The 18870-nt window shown below is 34.8% G+C and overlaps 1 protein-coding gene across 2 annotated transcripts in view; it reads right to left on the bottom strand.

The window, feature by feature from the left end:
- Positions 1–1320: 1320 nt before the first annotated feature.
- Positions 1321–18870, bottom strand: part of Pdhx (pyruvate dehydrogenase complex component X) — a 66904-nt gene continuing 49354 nt past the window's right edge. For both annotated transcript variants that reach the window (XM_058583215.1, XM_046455954.2), the window contains exons 9-11: positions 15617–15775; positions 10116–10180; positions 1321–7731 (exon numbers count right to left, since the gene is read on the bottom strand). In XM_058583215.1, the coding sequence (XP_058439198.1) occupies positions 7473–7731; positions 10116–10180; positions 15617–15775 (483 nt within the window). In that variant the 3' untranslated portion in view covers positions 1321–7472. The remainder of the gene's footprint in view (positions 7732–10115; positions 10181–15616; positions 15776–18870) is intronic.

Below are 18870 nucleotides of genomic sequence, written 5' to 3'. Positions count from 1 at the left end.
AACTGCTCCAAGGAGACTCCCTCAGTCCCTCTTAAAAAAAAAATAAAAAAAGGAATGTTTGGTGAAGGTTCAAGTGTCCCCGATGGGGTCCCCTGAGGAGAGAGGAGAAACCCAATCAGCCGGGCACCCTACAAAGTAGAAGCCTCGTGTCAACACTTAACCAACTAATACCTATGGTATGATAATACATCCTGGGAGGAGTGATATACTGGATATGAAAGCATATCCAAGAAACTTAAAATCAACTTGAGAACCTACTAAACTCTGGTATCTACATAGAAGAAACAAGTATTTTTTGTGGTTAAAGACGTTTCGTTTTAAAAAATTGTCAGACATTTCTTTTTCTGTAACTTATTATCCCAGAGGAAAATTTAAAAAACTCTTTGGTCATTACCCACTGGCTCTCTAAGTAAGATGCAGAGGTGGTGTTTTCCCATTTGACCCTTAATTATTAATCCACGTCAGCTTATCCCTTTCAGAAGGCTAAAGAAATACATCACTTATCAATATTAAAATCCAGAAGAAACTAAAATGTCAGATTTCTGTGTTTTCAGCCACAGATTTACTTCTATGATATGTGTAATAACTATAGAAGATGCTACTGGGAAGCTTATCAAGATATTTCCACTATACCAAAACAGCAGTGTGTCCCCAGCTAATGAGTCCTGTTAATGTGCTAAACTCTATAATTTTGTTTGATCTTGGACAAGGTTGTGACAAGGGCTTTTGACTTAATAACACATGCAGAGTATTTGCAACAATGCTTGGAACACAGTAAGCCAGCTATTAGAACTGTATTATTCTATTTTCATGGGTAGCATACGAAGTTTGAAGGTTTGTAGATACTAGTGAGAACTAAGTAATTGGGTAAGTGAAAAAATTATATAGAAGTCCTGTAATTTCCAAATAAAATGACATTTTTGACACTTTTGTTTTTGATGAATCCAAACTTACTTTACCAGTTTTTCCATTTTTAAGACTTTTTTTTTTTAAACAAAGCTATTCCTCTTGATATTTTCCAAAGTTGCAATGGTTCATTCTAGAGAAGAAAAAATATGCAAAACCCCTATACCCTATCCCTATTGAATATTGCACTTCCATTTTGCCCAAAATTCATAAGCTCCTATAGCAAAGAACATTTTCTGAGTAGTAAAATGCAAAGCTCTTTTTGTCCAAGCAACTCCCTATATGAGCACATTTCCTTCTAACTTAAAATTTCTTATTGTAGTGATATGTACATGTACTGAGTCAAGGTCTTGGAAATAAACTGGGAGCCCCAAAATTTGGTTACTGAAATCACAACAACAACAATAACAAAAATAGGATGGGAGTTGGTTTTAATAGCAATTTAAAAACATGGTTAAAAATGTTACCTTCTCTACATCTTGGGAGCAAATTTTTACCCCTTACACATCAGATAGAGCACTAATCTCTAGGGGATATAAAGAATTCAAAAAGCTAAACACTAGAAAAACAAATAATCCAATCAGTAAATGGGCCAAGGACATGAATAGACACTTCTCAAAAGAGGATATACAATCAATCAAGAAATATATGAAAAAATGTTCATCATATCTAGCAATTAGAGAAATGCAAATCAAAACTACTCCAAGATACCATCTCACTCCAGTCAGAATGGCAGCTATTATGAAGACAAACAATAGTGAGTGTTGGTGCGGATGTAGGGAAAAAGGTACAGTCACACATTGCTGGTGGGACTGCAAACTGGTGCAGCCAATATGGAAAGCAGTATAGAGATTCCTTGGAAAACTTGGAATGGAACCACCATTTAACCCAGCTATCCCTCTCCCAGCATACTACAGGGACACAGCCACATCAATGTTTATAGCAGCACAATTCACAATAGCTAAACTGTAGAACCAACCTAGTTGACTTTCAGTAAATGAATGGACAAAGAAACTGTGGTATATATACACAATGGAATATTATTCAGCAATAAAAGAGAATAAAATCATGGCATTTGCAGGTAAATGGATGCAGTTGGAGAAGATAATGCTAAGTGAAGTTAGCCAATCCCCCCAAAAAACAAATGGCATGTTTTCTGATATAAGGTGACTGACTCATAGTGGGGTAAGGAGAGGGAGTATAGGAAGAATAGAGGAACTCTAGATAGGGCATGGAGGGGGAGGAGAAGGGAGGGGCCGGGGGTTAGCAATGATGGTGGAATGTGATGGACATCATTATCCAAAGTACATGTATGAAGACACAAATTGGTGTGAACATACTTTATATACAGAGATATAAAAAATGTGTTCTATATGTGTAATAAGAATTGTGATGCATTCCGCTATCATGTATTTAAAAAATAAAAGGAATTGAAAAATGTCACCTCCTCTGTGAAGTCTATTGTTGAAATGTATTCAGGCACATAAATATCCTTTATCTAGTTTAGGCCAATTGCAGTTAAGGGCTCTTAGCTATGTATAATAGGTGTTCACAATTGTTGAATGAATATCTTTCAATATTTTATTTAAAAATAAATGTCTCTTCCAGCGAATCAGGTAATTTATTTGAAATGGAGTGACAATATTTTCTGAATACCTGTAACTGGACAGATTTCTACCCACAAAAGAGGTCTACCATGGTTTGCTATACAAAATGTCTTAACATTTCTTCTTATTCTAAATAATGAAATGTACACTTTACTTCCCATGTTCTCACAATCTCTTGTGCCAGTTATTAACTTAATTTCTTGAAGATTAAAAAATACCCTTTGAGGCCAGTTCTACTACAATAAAGACCATTTTAAAAAACATTTCTCCTTTACAGCAAGCACACTGTTCAGCTTCCTCAGTGGAAGACACTGATAGTTCTGCTCATGCATAGCTGGTCAGCAGCTGTAGAACACCTAGTGATGATCTGGCCCTACTTTGAGTACAGAATGGCAGCCTCAGTTGGTGTGAGGATCACCTTCCCATGTCCCTAACATAGACACCATGTGTTCCAGACTCCCACCCTCAGTGGCATCCAAATTCCAGTACACCAGCTGAGGGTTCCTTGTGTCCTGGAGACTGGCTCCCTGTTTGCTTGGTGATCATGGACAAATCTGGCCTAGGCAACCCAATGAACTTCTCTGCCATCACCCATTGGTCCTGATTGAGAGGATGCTGACAGTTAATAGAAGCCTGGAATCTCTGAAATAAAAGATAAGTTAACTTTTAGCTTTGAACTTGGACCAGATTCAAAACTATTTACAAAAGATAAAATGTTCTATATATTTATTCTTACAGGCATTATAACACTCATTTTTTTTTTAGCTTCTATTTTTCTAAGCCTTCCATTAAAAGTATAAGGGGCTGGGGTTGTGGCTCAGTGGTAGAGCACTTGCCTAGTATGTGTGAGGCACTGGGTTCGATTCCAGGCACTGCATGTAAAATAAAATAAAGGACCATCGACAACTTAAAAAAAAAATAGAAAAAAAAAGAGTGTGAGTCAAAGCACTTAACTTTAGCATTTCAGATTAATAGTAGTTGTTTATAATGAAAACAACAAAAACCCCTTAGTACTTCTTATATACTTTCATCAGAAAGAGAAAGAAAATATGAAGGTGTGGTCATGTAATAAACATACTAGTGTTATCACTGAAGAACAAGACCTTCAGTAGAACCATCTCACCTGCAGTATCACAGCTCAGAAAGAAACATTTTGCAGCATGGCAATTTGACCTTTTGTACCATAGAACTGAACTCAAACCCCAGTTGTGGAACCTGTGAGCTTTGGCCCATTTGTGTAACCTCCGAGTATGTGTGTGTAATCTCTGACATTCTATGAAGGAGGTGTATCATTGCAAAACAGAATATACTTCCCACATAGAATGGAGGCAATTAAACAGGATAAGCTACCAGTACAATGACTCTTCCTTGTATCTTCATTTTATAGGTCAAAATACAGAAATAAGTTTTTTTGCCAAGAGCACAGCAATTTATAGATAAAGCTGAAATTAAAATCCTCTTGATTTATGAGTATACAAACTTGGGAAGAAAAGAAAATCTTAAGATTTAAGTAAGTAGTTCTATTGGGAATGATGATAATTTATTACTATCCTGTATCTCCTGATACATAGCATTCCTTAGCAGGCTGATGATGAGGCAATGATATCAAGTATAATGTTAAACTTTATATAATCAAAGAAACAAAAAAAGCCGCTACTGAAAGAGGCTAATAGTTATATTTCAAAATGCATCTGTATACTATCTTATAATTTCAATTAAATGGTGTCTTCAATATTGTAATAGTAGACAAATCATACTTTCCCTCTAGCCCTGTTTCCATCTCCCAACACCATTAGACACTAGAAAAAAATTAAAAAACCCCCAACTATTTAAAATGACTTCATTGAAAAAAACGATTGCTTTTTCTAATGACAAAAAGTTTAAATGTCAACTGAAATATCATCTGCTATACGTAACTTATCAGCTTACTCTTTTTGATATTGGCAAATGTGAGCCAAGGGGGGCTGTGCTTTGGACAGGAAAGGACACCACTGCTGCTGTACTGTCTGATCAAATACACCCAGCCCATGTGTTCACAGCACACCACAGCATCCCTCTTTAAAGACACTGACCTATAGCAGATCTTAATCAGTGACTGCTTTCACTAGAGCAAAAACTTCTAGCAGATTCCTGCTGACTGGTGTCCTCTCCCCATTTTTACAAAAATTGCATATTAAGGCTGAATGAATCTTGAAAAATTTTTAACTCTGAATTGTTACTTCCTCCTTCAAAAATCCAAAGCTTCCCATTAAAAACATCGTGTTTAAATTAATGGCTAATTCTTACCCAGAGCACACTTGATTCTTTCATTTTGCTTTACCTGAGACAAAGCCCATCAGGATGCAATGTGTAATGAGGACACATTTTCCTTGGGAACTAAGATTTAAGTGCCATTTTAATTCTTCTTGCATATTCTCACTATAATATACATTAACTCACAGCACCACCTATCTGTCAATGAAATAGTAGAAAACAAGGTTTACTTTCCACATAATGGCCACATAGCTGGTCTATACAATTTATTGTGAAATTAAGTCCAAAGCTTAAAAAAGAAGATAATCTAAAAATAGAAGTTCCATTTGACATTTTATAAAATACCTTCTAATGGTACATACAAATGTCTTGGTCATGTTTTAAGTAAAAGTCTGGTCAGCAGGATTCATATGATTTTAATCTAGCACAAAACAATGAATAAAAAAATATTAACTAGAAATTGCAATTAGGGAGAAGCAGACTTATAAATCCCAATAATCATGGGTATTTTCATGCCTAAGTGTTAGCTGGAATGTGTGTGGCTTTTCCTTAGAAATATCTTAGTCATTTCCTGTTTAACTAGGAAACAAGGAAGACAGTTACAGCATTTCATTTTTCTATCTTTTCTGTGTTTTGCTTTTGTTTTTGCAGTGCCAGGGATTGAACCCAGGGCCTCATGGGTACTAAGCTAATGCTCTACCCCTGGGCTACATTCCCAGCCCTATCCTTGCTGTGTGATACCTATATTAGAACTAAATCAGACCAGCTGTGTTGTCCACAAAGAATTAAAATGTCTTCACCTGACACCACATGTGTGTGCAGTTCACAATAGTTCTACAAGACAGGTTGAGCTGGGCATCACCACCCATCTCAACTACAGGGAAATGATACACGCTGTTTATGGACATTAGTCCATGGAAAACAGAACTCCAAGTCAAAGATTATTTACGGCTGTTTCATGCTCTAATGCTCAAAACAACCAGGAAAAAAAAATAATCCCTCCAAATAATTTCCGCAAAACTGACTCTGGAGCTGGGTGCAGTGGCACATGCCTGTAATTCCATTGACTCAGGAGGCTGAGACAAAATGATTGCAAGGTCAAGGCCAGCCTCAGCAACTTGGCAAGACCTTGTCTCAACAAACAATCAGAAACACAAAAAGAGCTGGGGATGTGGCTCAGTGGTAAAGCACCCATAGGTCATATCCCCAGTACCAACAAAATGCCACACCAAACCAACGATGACAAAAAACTGACCTTGAAAATAATGTAATTTATAAAAGTTATTTTGAAAATTGCATTTGGTTACAAATTTCAGAAAGTTAATATGACAAAAGTTTCAAAGACTATTTTTAAAAATGGCTATTAAAATTGAGTAACTAAATTAGGGATTTTCTTAGCAATTGATACACTGAGGCACTAATTATTTTAGAAGACTCTTCTGTTAGGTCTTAATAGTTCATCATGTCATACCTAATGTAACTTGTACCATACAGTCTTTCTTCTGGTGATTTATGCCAGTAGATACTAGTGGGAGCCTTTCTGTGACTGGTGAATTAAATTACCATTCATTACCATCCAATTTAAATACAGTTATCTCACCAGCATAGCAGAGTTGCCAAACCAGAGAAGCTCTTCTAACATTGATAATGCATCTGTTCTTCTTGAATATTCTCTTCTACTCCTTCCAAAGTTTAACATTCCTTATCAGCTACTTTTCTAATATTATTCTATTTCAATTCCTCCTTTCCTCCTGTAGAGTTCCTTTTAATATGTTCCTGAGAACTTACTAGTCTACTTCAAGGTTTTACTTAGACTTCTGTCCTAATATTCAAAGTAAAATAGAAATTTTTATACTTTCTCACATTTTATTGCACAATACAAACTTGATTAAAATGTACTAAGAAACAATATTTATGTTTAAGTCAATATTAACTTAAAGTGTATGGTAGGAGACAACAATTTATTTAAATATATTTCAACTCAGCATGAAGGTGAGCATTTACTTATGAAAGTTTAAATGAAGAAAGGTCTTTCACTGAATCAACCAACTTTTTTAGTTTCTCTTTCTCCATTTTTGTGCCTTTTATCTTCTTAAAAGTTCACAGTGTTACAGAAGTGAAAAATAAGACTGATAGAAACATATATGGCTAAAACACTTACGGCTTTATATACATCAAAAATTTAATAATGTTGCCACAACCCCTGATACAGTGTGATCCTTATTTATTTACTACTATGCAGAATAAACTTCTGTACATATTAAATTGTTCAAGTATATCTACATCAGTGTTTTGTAAAAAAAGAGGTCCCACTGCTAACTCAGCAGAAATCTCTTTGAAGACTACTTCTAACTCCAACACAACTAAGGCAGAATGTTATTTTCGAATGTACAACATATTGTACATTCTAAAATATCCCAAAATGTTCAAATGAGCCAAACGTAAACTATGATTTTTACCTAGTTTAATACCCCTTCTGTACAGCACCAGAGGTTAAAAATGGATCTGGCTAAGTAATGTTCTTTTTTCTTTATTAGGAACAGTTTATCTCTACTTATTTCTACAACAATAAACCCAAATTGAAAATAAAGACAACTTGGATCAAATGCTTTCCCCTTAAATAAATAACATTTACGTTCTTTCATACTTAAATACTTAATTATTTTCTTGGTAAAAGCTATTCAATTAGCCTCTTGATTTAGAGGATTAGGCAAGCCGGATAGGATTCTCTAGGTTTGCTTTAAAACTTTCTAGAAACTTGGTAGCCAGTTCGTCATCGACCACTCGACTGTCACTTGACATTGTGACTGTTATGAGTTGGTGCTGCTGCAGTTTGGCATTCCCCTCTTCATCTTCAGTGAGCTTGAGGACAGGTCGGAATCTCCCAACAGCCAAAATGCAGGCCTGTGGAGGGTTGATCACTGCAGTGAATTCATCGATGCCGAACATCCCCAGGTTGGAAATACTAGAGAGGGAAAAGGCAACAGAAGGTGGTGCGAATGCAGCCAAAATGTTTTCCTTGAAGCATCTTTTTTTTATTTTACTAAAAAACAGTACCTGTGCTACTGAACCTTCTATCGAGCTATTCAAAGACCTAAAGGATATGTACTGGCATGCATGTGAACATTATATCTATTATCCAACATTTAGCATTGAACTGGAGGTCCTAGGCAGTGAAATATGGCAAGAAAAAGAAAAGGTATAAATACTAGAAAAAAAAAAAAAAAAAGGAATCGCTATAACTTGATTATGTACATGGAAAATTGAAGGTTCTAAAGATAAATTATTATTAAGTGAATTTAAGTCACTAGATAAAAACATAATTATATATGTTACAATGATTAGATCATGAAATTGAAAAAATTGCCATTTATAATGGTATTAAATACCAAATATCAAGAAATACATTTAATGAAATAACATGAGATCTCTACAAAGAAAATTATAAAATATAACTGAAAGGACTCAGAAAACTCAACAAGACTTAATACTTGGAAGATGATAATTTTCCTCCAGTCAGTCAAGAGTTAATGGAATCAAAATACGACCAGGGTGGGGAGTATGTACATGTGTGCTGTATGTATGTATAAAATATGTCAAATTGATTTTAAAATTTATTTGGAATATGAAAAGCTAGAAAAGACAATCTTAAGAGTAAAAACAAAATTGAAAAATTTTCCTGAACATATATCAAAGCTATTATAGTTTAGTTATAACAGAACAAGAGACAGAAAACACAATAATTAAGCATACCAATACATACATGGTCATGTTCTCAATGCTATGGAGGAGAAATTAAATTTCAATATATGTTGGGTTCAATTAATATCCATATGAGGGAGGTAAAGAAAACCCTGACTTCTTCTTCATTATCATGTAAAAATCCAATTTCAGATGACTATGATCTACATGTGAAAAGTAAAAATAGAGTGCTTCACAATGATCACATAGAAGAATTAACTTCATGACTATTGGTCAGGCAAAAAGTTCCCAACAAAATAAATAGTGCCAAACAAATGAACAAACAAAAAACTGATAAGTAGAAATCATTAAAATTCAGAACTTCTGTTCATTAAAAAAAAAAAAAAAATCACCAAGGAAGACAAAAGGCAAGCCACATGGGAAAAGGTATCTGAATTAGTACCTATCCTACAAAGGCCTGTGTATCTGGAAATAACAATAACTCCTACAAATAACTTTCAAATCTGGATGCAAGACTTCAACAGCACTTTATCTGATGAGTTACAAGATACCCAAATGGCTGAAAAATGCAAAAGTACTCAACCTTATTAACTGGCATTTCCCTGACAATAAAGAGCACCACTACACCCTGGAAGAATCATTAAAATTTAAAAGATAACATTAAAATGTTGGCAAGAATGTAGAGCACTGGGAATTCTGAAGTACTGCTGAAGGAAGTATAAATTTGTATAACCATTTTGGAAGATTATTTGGCAGTATCTATTAAAGCTTTTAATTCAAGAATTCTACCTTTGGGTCCATAGTGTCTATAAAGCAAAAATGTCATATAGTTACCATAATACACTAGTAAGAACACCCATTGTATCATTATTTTCAATAGTACCAATCTGGAAACATAATACCTATCAAGAGGAAAATGGACACTAGCACTTTTATACAACAGAATGCTATATTCTACAATAAGGAATAAATGGCTGCTTCACATAACAATCTGGTGAATCTCTCAGACATTAGTGATGAGTGAAAAAAAAAATAACATCAGGCAATAAAGAATACATAGCATTTACATAAAACCCAAAACCAGCACAGTGGTTACCTTTGTGGGGGGGGGGGGATGATAAAAGGAGGCTTCTAGGATATTAGTGATGTTTTCTATCTTTCTTTGGGTGATTACTCAAGTTTCTTTACTTTATAAAATATTCAAGGTATGCTCAGTGCATTTTACTGTATGAGACACTTAAAAATACAGCTGATAATAACTAACACAGAGATCATAAATAGAAAGAAAATAGCTGAGGTTTATAAATGTATTGTATTTATAAATTCATTTAAAATAAAAGTTCATTATTTAAAATAAGATTTTAAGAACCTGAATGTCATTTCGTGCTGGTCACTGTCCATTCAAAAGAATGCTTAGTTCAATGCTAATAGGTTCTTATAACTAATAGGTTCTTATAGCTAATAGGTTCTTATAACATGACTAGTCTAAAAAATATTTTTACATATTCTGTTATCTAAATAAATTATGTAATATTTTGCTTAAATTAAAAAAATTTTTCAGATAAATAAATAAAACAGGTTGACATGGACTTCATAAATTATATCTATTACTTTGATGCTACTGATAATTAAGAATTTAAATCTTACCTAAAAGATCCTCCTTGGTATTCTTCAGGTAACAATTTTCCATCTCTTGCTTTCTTTGATAATGCCTGAGAAAAACAAAAAGTGAAGCATGACAACACAAGAATGTTATATATTTAATCATGTCACTTGAAATATTTGTACAGGCTACACTCTTACCTTTACTCTCACAACTTTACAACTTGTTAGATATATATACTTTTCTTTAATACAATTTTAAGGACAAACAAGTTACAGATAACCCAAGGAGCTAAAGTTCAGCAAGTCCTTAATTTTTTTTCAAATAACCCTGTACATCAATAATATGCATAATGTTTCAGTATCTTCTATATACACAAAAATTTTCCTTGTAAGACAAAAATTCTAATCAATACATCCGCCAAAATTTACTTAATCATTTTCCTAGTGTTGTAATTTGGTTCACTGATTTCTTCTGAACTATTCCAGATAAATTTTCAGAAGTGGAATTATAGTACACCTCAGAGAATGGCTTTTTTTAAGTTCTGGAAACCATAGGTGAAACATTTCCTGAATGAACCAGTCACAAGGAATATAAAAATTACTAGTTTCACATCACACTTTTTATACTGATTTCTAAAAACTGAGGGAAATGCCAGATGACACAGGCATTTAGAAAACTAGTTAAAGTTTCCTCACACTTGCACTTGAAATTAACTGTAGTTCTGTCAACCTTTATTTCTCAATGCTTCAAAAGCAAAGGACAGAGGTTGAGTCATTATACACAAAAATTAATAATTAATTTATGAGGGGAAGGGTAGAAAAAAAAGTAAAGTCAGTCATTTGGGTAGATGAAATAAATTTGGGGCTTACTTAATACTTTGTATTACTTAGCCAACATTACAATTACAGTTGAGAACTATTTAATTTTAAACCATTAACAACTTTTAAGTCCAAAAGTGATCAACACATTATTGTGACTTACTGCTAACTGAAACAATTAGAAATTTGGATAGAGTTACTTATAATTCTACATGAATTTAAAGCGAAAATGAAGATAAGCTTTGACTTGTATAATGCTTGGAACATTAGAACAATTTACAAACATATTATCTTTGGCCTTTAAGCAATATAATTATGCACATGGTTTGAACAAACATGTATCACATGAACTTTGAAAGACTTTTTTTTTTTAAAGGCAGATGATCTCAACAGATTCTAGTGAATTATCAAGCAGGAATAAATAAATTCATTTATTTATTTATTTTTTCACGAGCTCTATTATTATTATTATTTTTTGCATTACAATTCTTAATACACCTTTATACCACAATTTATCATATCTCTGTATACAAGTCTCTGTAGATCATCTATCAGCAGGATATATCTGTCAATGAACTTTAATAAGAGACCAAAATATGTATAAAGTCTGCTGGTTCTGAAACTTTGTAATTCTAACTGGGATCTCCTGGGAATACCTGAAGAATCCAGCTGAAAGGAAAAGAGGCTAGCAAATATTTCTACAATAGTTCATAACCTTTGCTAATTCATTCAAAAAAATTCACTGGGTCCTTATGAGGTAAACTTTGTCTCTGCCTTTCAAAACTTTACAATTAATGAAGAATTAAACTTAGCATGGGATCTAGGGCTTTCTACTATGTTACTTTATTCATGGAATTACACAGTTGAACTTGGCTGGCACCTGCAGTTACTGATGGTCAAAAAGTGCACAGGTAGCACAGGTGTCTTTAATGAGGGATCCACAGATCTACAAACTCTTCAAAAATTATCAACAAAAGTTTTTATTGAAAAAAAAACTTAAATAAGTTCATTGAGAAACACCAAAGCACAGGAGAGTGCAATTATTACTGAAAGAAAAAATGCAGCTATACTTGGATACCCAGGCAGATGCTGTTTTCTGCAGAGCAGGACAGATCCATTATGATCTTGCTTGATTTGCATTGATCCCCAATCTTTATTGGATATGAAGGACACACACACACATACACTCACTCTCTCTCTCTTTTTAGGTTTCTAATATAAACTCTAGTTCATATATTAAAACAGACACATGCATATAGACACACACACACTCTTTCTCTTTCTCTCTCTCTAGGTTTCTAATATAAACTCTAATTCATATATTGAAAGAGACGCATTCACATGCACATGCATATAGTCACAAACATATGCTCAAGGTTTCTAATTGTTGCATAAATGCTTTTTAATGACTGCTATTTCACAGCAGCTAAATGAACATTATCCTTGTGAAAAAGACATTAAACACATAGTTTTGAAGCCATAGTTACAACAATACCACCCCAAACTTATTTATTTTTTAAAAAATCATGTTTATATCTTCTAAACCATTTCAGCAAGAAGCTAATTTTGGAAAAAATCAGGTCTCTCGCTCTGTACACTAAAGAACTGCTATGCTAATATACCAAGCATGGTGCCTGCTTCTCATGAAAAGCCTCAGGGTGTCTCCAAGCCGCCTTATTCCTGATTGGAACCAGGGGTGATTATATGGATAAAGTTTGTTATGCTTTGTTACCATGTGATCCATGGGCCTGGCATGAGACATGACCAGCAAAAGTGCTCCACACAAGAATGTATGGGGTAGACCAATCAAATCCAATTTTTGGCAACTAGGAGCAAGAGAAAGAAAAAGTGGTGCCAAACAAGGAGAATTGGGAAAGTAAATAAATAAAAACAAAGTAAACAGTAAGAAGGAAGAGAGAGGTAGTATGGTGTAGACGTGATTAAGGACGAGTTCTAGGATCAAACTGGCTAGGTTTAAATAAATCCTCACTGCTACCATTACATCACCCTGGGCTAATGGGATTAAATAAAATACTTAGCCCAGTGCCTGGCACATCAGAGGATCAAGGGAGGAATGTTGATCACAGACAGCAGGGTGGGAAAGAAGCAGGTAGAATGGAAAGCACAGAGGAGTACTCAAAGCTTAGCAAGCCTTAGAGGTGCCAAGTACCAGGAAATGCTCAAGGACTACCAGGGACCATTATATTCCAAAGGTTCTGACTGCCTTCCCACTGCAGTCAGGCCCCGCTGGAGGCTGCTCAGAGTGCCTCACTACCTCTAAAACAGGCTTTCAGACTCAAGGAAAGAGAATGCTGATATAACTGTTTTACATATTACAGTTGCTAAACTGCTACATTGCCCAGAAACAAAGAAACCATACACATGGTTCATTTTTAAAATCTAATGAAGGGCTGGGGATGTGGCTCAAGCGGTAGCACACTCGCCTAGCATGAGGGGGTCGCTGGTTTCGATCCTCAGCACCACATAAAAATAAAGATGTTGTGTTCACCGAAAACTAAAAAATAAATATTAAAAAATTCTCTCTCTCTCTCTGTTAAAAAAATAAATAAAATCTAATGAATATAAAAGTAAATCTCTAGGTCTATTGTTAAGGTCGATAACTAACATTTAGAAGTACCTTATACTTCACGTGTAATCAACACTTAATCTCATTTGAACTTCACAACAATACTGAAATGCATGTATTCTCAGTGCTGCTGAGAAACTTTGATGAATAAAAGGCATGTATACAGCCCCTGTATTTGCTGATTCACTTTCCACAGCTTCAGTTAGTTACCCATGGTCAACCTCAGTCTGCAAATATTAAATGGAAAATTTGAGACATAAACAGTAAGTTTTCAACTGTCTGCTGTTCTGAATAGCAGGATAAAATCTTGAACCAACCATCCTGCCCAGGGCATGAATCATCCCTTTGTCTAGTACATGTACACTACATATACGTACCTCCCCACCAGTCACTCAGCTTATCTTGGTACTAGATCAACTGTCCCAGTATCACAGTGCTTATATTCAAATAATTCTTATTTTACTGAAAAATGGAGGCCCTAGGGGCAAGAATAGTGATGCTGGCCATTTTATAATAATATACTATTGTAACTATTCTACTTCATTATTAGTTGTTAATCTCTTACCATGCCTAATTTATAAATTAAACTTTATCATGGGTATGTAGGTATAGGAAAAAAAAACCCCAGCATATTTAGGGTTGTTTCATGCATCCACTGGAATACATTCCCATGTGGGATAAAGGGAAATCACTGTACAATGTCTCAGTAAATCAATCTATTACTTTGACTCTTGACTTGGACAAATTAATATGACCCTTCAATTAAGAAAAAGTTGCATTTTCACCCATGCACACATACTCTGCAAATCTTCAAAAGAGGAAAAAACACCTTAAAATATCAACTACATTGAGTTTACCTTTAATTACATCTAAGTCTAAAATTCAAGTAAGCTCAACATTTAGGGGTATGCATTTAAAACCAAAATAACTTCCATCCACTTATTTATTTTGGTCAAAGAGTCTTACACATTTATACTGTCAGCTCAAATAAGTCTTATCTTCTTTTTATTCATCTTATAACTTGTTCTACCACTAAACATATAATAGGTCCTTACTAGATGGATAAAGAAAATAAATCAGCTACTCAAACGAATCTGAAGATTTCAATATAAACACTTCAAGACCTATGATACTTCAGCCAAGAGATACCCTTGCAAATTACTGAGGCTGGAAAGGCTGACCTACTGCCTGTATTCCTGCTTATTCAACAAGATTTTTAGTGGAATCAGATTCCTCCATATTGAAGCTAAAAAAGAAAACTGCTTTTCGAGATATAGGAAAAACAAAGTACCTTGCTTCTGGAATGCTAAGTACTTTTACTGGTCTCAATTTTAAAGAGGAAATGAATAAAATAAACTTTACGAATGGAATATTGTTAATACTTAGGTCTGGCTATGATTATTTCATAGAAATGTAGTTTCAGCTTTATTTCAACTTTAAATAACCTAATACTATCTTAAGCAGCATCTTTTTTTTTAAAATTTTTTATTGTGGGTTGTTCAAAACATTACAAATTTCTTGACATATCATATTCCACACTTTGATTCAAGTGGGTTATGAACTCCCACCTTCACCCCATACACAGATTGCAGATTCACATCAGTTACACATCCATTGATTTACAAATTGCCATACTAGTGTCTGTTGTGCTCCGCTGCCTTTCCCATCATCCACCCTCCCCCCTCCCCACCTCTCCCCTCCCCTCCCCTCCTCTCTCTCTACCCCCTCCACTGTATAACCCTGAGGGTCTCCTTCCATTACCGTGCAATTTCCCTTCTCTCTCCCTTTCCCTCCCACCTCTCATCCCTGTTAAATGTTAATCATCTTCTCCTGTTAAGCAGCATCTTTAGAATTGAATTCTGGATTCTGTGAAATAAAGCTTGTATCTGGAACTTTTTAATAAAGTAGCCTTCTTATTTATCTGTATTTTACTTCTGAGTTTTTGATTATTAAATTTTCTTAAATTGGGTCATATCTGAATAAAAACTTAAACGTTTATAATTCACAGATGAGAATCATTTGAAATATCCCCTCCCCCACAAATTACGGTGTAACCAGAATGTTAAGACTTTATTGGAAAGGAATTAAGTGAAAGGATCTGCTAACAATTTGAAAGCACAGTATTTGTAAGACATACCTTTACAGAGTCAGCAATTTCCTGTATACCTTTAGCAGCAGCATCTTTTATGATTGGTGTAATCAAACCTTTATCTGTTGCCACAGCCACTGAAATGTCAATAGAGGGCAGTTGCTTCGGGCCCTCTCCATCCCAGCTTACATTTACTCCTGGCATTTGCTGAAGTAGAAAAAAACATGTTATTAAAACTTTAGACTGAGGTGATTACAGAAAAATAATTAATGTTTTATCTATTTTCCAAAGTGAATATAGTTGGATAGAAGAAAATACATAACATGGTTCCAATCTCTATGTTGTTTATTATTTATGTTTAAGAAAAATAATTAAACACATATTTTTTGAAGTAAGCTTGAGGAAATCCTGATGGTGTATGTTCTGATCTTTTTACATCATGGCTAAAAAAGGGTTTCCTTTATTAAAACTAATTGCCAGAAGGCAGTTAATGATCATTATGCTTCCTACCTCATGATACGCAATATGACCTTGAGGAGGAGAGGGGAGCAGAAAGGGTTAGTGATATTCAACTACATTCCTTTGGCATAAAGGAAGCCTGACTTTTTAGCACAGCTCTGGAGTATATATTAGCAAACCCTCAATAAATGACTACCCAATTTAAAGAGGTTTCCTAAGCTTCATAAGATACATACTACATACGAGCACGTACACATTTAACATACAAACAACTATATTGAAAGATGGGGGGAAAAACAGATGGGATGAATATATGCATGGAAACAGTGCATTGTTGTCAAATATCACAAGATGAGAAATGAAAATAGACATAAAAAGCTAATTTCTCATCCCTGAAATTCTTTTTTTTAAATGTATTTTTAGTTGTCAACAGATTTTTATTTTAGTTATTTATATGTGGTGCTGAGAATCAAACCCAGGGCCCCATACATGTCAGTCAAGTGCTGTGCCAGTGAGCCACAACCCCAACACTCATCCCCAAAACTCTTTGCTTTCTACAGAATAAGATCCAAGCTGTTCACTATGTCATTTAAGCACGGCGGTGCACAATTTTGATTCCACTGTACTGATGTCACTTTACTTGTGTTGACTTCCCTAAGATGAATTCTCTCTTGGTCCAACCTCTCACTGCCATGCTGGGCTTGTGCACATTTCAGGATGGCCTTCACATCATTTCTTCATTGCTCTTTACATTTCTCCATCTTTTAAGGCTCAGATTATTCATTGATTCAACAATGAGATAATGTCAAAAGAATAAAAAATGAGGTTCAAACCCCTGTAAGATTTTTAAATTCTGACAACACTAAAGTAAAACTAAAACCCAAGCCAAATCAAAAACCCCTCACAAATGAAGACTATCTGGCAAATAAATTCAATTAGGAAATTATGTAATAAAAAACCATGGGACACGGTCTAAGTTGCAGTCAAAGCAAAATTTATTATAATCTTAAGCCTTGTTAATAAAAATAGAATTAAAATGAATTACACATTCAGTTTTCTAACCAAATATTTCTAACCAAAATGAGGCTAAGAAAATAAAGGAAAAAATGCAAAATAAAATAAACTGAAAACACAAAACATGCAATTATAGAAGCAATACAGAGTTTCAAATAGCTTTGGACAATGAGGACATTTAAATAATTATAAGAAATAAATTTAAATGATGCTAAGCTAATAAGTTTGAGAATATAGATGCAAAAGTTGATTTTTCTGGGAACATACAAGTTTTCGGCGGACACAACAATTTTTTGGTTTTTGGCAGACACAACATGGGAACATACAAGTTTTCATAATTGGTTTAAGATAAAATTAAAAATTAAAGAGATCAATAACTATAGGGGAAAAACATAGAAAAACAGCCAGGATGCCCTCCTCAAAATAGAACTAGGTTCAAAATTTCACTGGTGAGTTCTATAAAACTTTAAGAAATAAAAATCCTTATTGAAATGAGCACACAGAAAACAAATAAAAGAAAGACCTGACAAAGCTAGTATAAAATTTAAATCACAATTACTTATAGTTTCTGATATACAAAAGAAACATTAGCAAACAGCTAATGACCACTAGAGAGTCATTTTTAGGGAATATAAAAATAATTCGTGATTAGAAAAGTCATTACTATAGTTCAAAATATTTGGTTAAGAGAAAAGCCATATGACATTAAAAAAATGTTGAAAAGGCTTGCCTTCAAAGTTCTCCATTATTGTATTTTTTAAGAAATAAAAATGAATCCATTTTAAGTGCAATTCAAATACATTATTAAACAAGTAGCAACTTAGAAAACAGCCTCATTACAGAGAGAAGGCAGGATGGAAAATGGCATTGAGTGGGAAGGCAGGAAGCTGGGATCTAGATTACATCTCCAGCCAGCCACCTCCACTCCACCTGTCTTCCTGCTATCTACACTGCAACACCTATTAGGCTCCTCAAACTTAATACACCCAAAAGCAAACTAGAGACTCCCTACCTCAAACTTGCTTCTCTCCCCGTTTTCCCAGTCTTAGTAATGGAGTAAGTCTACCCCTCCCACTGCTTGAAAAGAACTCCTCATTTTTTCCTCCCATGTCCCATATCAAATCCATTAGTAAGTGCTGTTGCCTCTACTTCTGAAATGTAACCAAAACCTCCCTTCACTGCAGCTCCTGCTACCCCGAGTCGGAGCCACGGTCATCTTCTGCGGCCTCCTCACTGGCTACAGCCACACATGACCAGAGCGGCCCCCCACCTTTAAAAGTAAGTCTGATCACATTAGTCCTTTGCTTAAAACTTCCAAAAGCATCTTTCTCATTCATAATAAAAGCACTCGTCTTCACCACGGCTGAGAAGGCCTCAAGGAGGCCTTTGGTTTCCCTTTGAATCCTTCTTTTTTGCTTCTTTAAAAATCTCTCCACTCTGTCCACTCTTGACACACTACACCCTCAGTACACCCTCAGGGCCGTGACTCTGGATAACACAACCCAGTCCTCGGAGCCTCTGGGTTGCTGCTCCCTTGTCTGGAGTGCTCCTCCACCACATACCTATTTTGCTCACTCCCCCTCTTTTGTTGATTCCTGCCTCTGTTATCTGTAGCCTTGCCAGAGAGGCTTTCCTTAACTCTTAAAAAACAGCACCTAGTATTTTGGCTCTTTACCCTGCTTTCTTTTTCTCCTTAACATTTTCACCACCTGACATGTTTACTAGACCCCCTCTAGACTATCATACCCATGAGAGCAGAAACTACATAGGCTTTTGTTCATTACTCTCTAATGCTTAAATGCTTAAAATATATTTAGCATAAGATAGTG

Source organism: Marmota monax, unplaced genomic scaffold (genome assembly GCF_021218885.2).
Source record: "Marmota monax isolate L192 unplaced genomic scaffold, Marmota_monax_Labrador192_F-V1.1 WCK01_AAM20220418_F8-fsc00047, whole genome shotgun sequence".
NCBI classification, from domain to species: domain Eukaryota; kingdom Metazoa; phylum Chordata; class Mammalia; order Rodentia; family Sciuridae; genus Marmota; species Marmota monax.
Note: the sequence above shows the minus strand (reverse complement) of the source record. Positions and strands in the feature narration are given on the sequence as shown.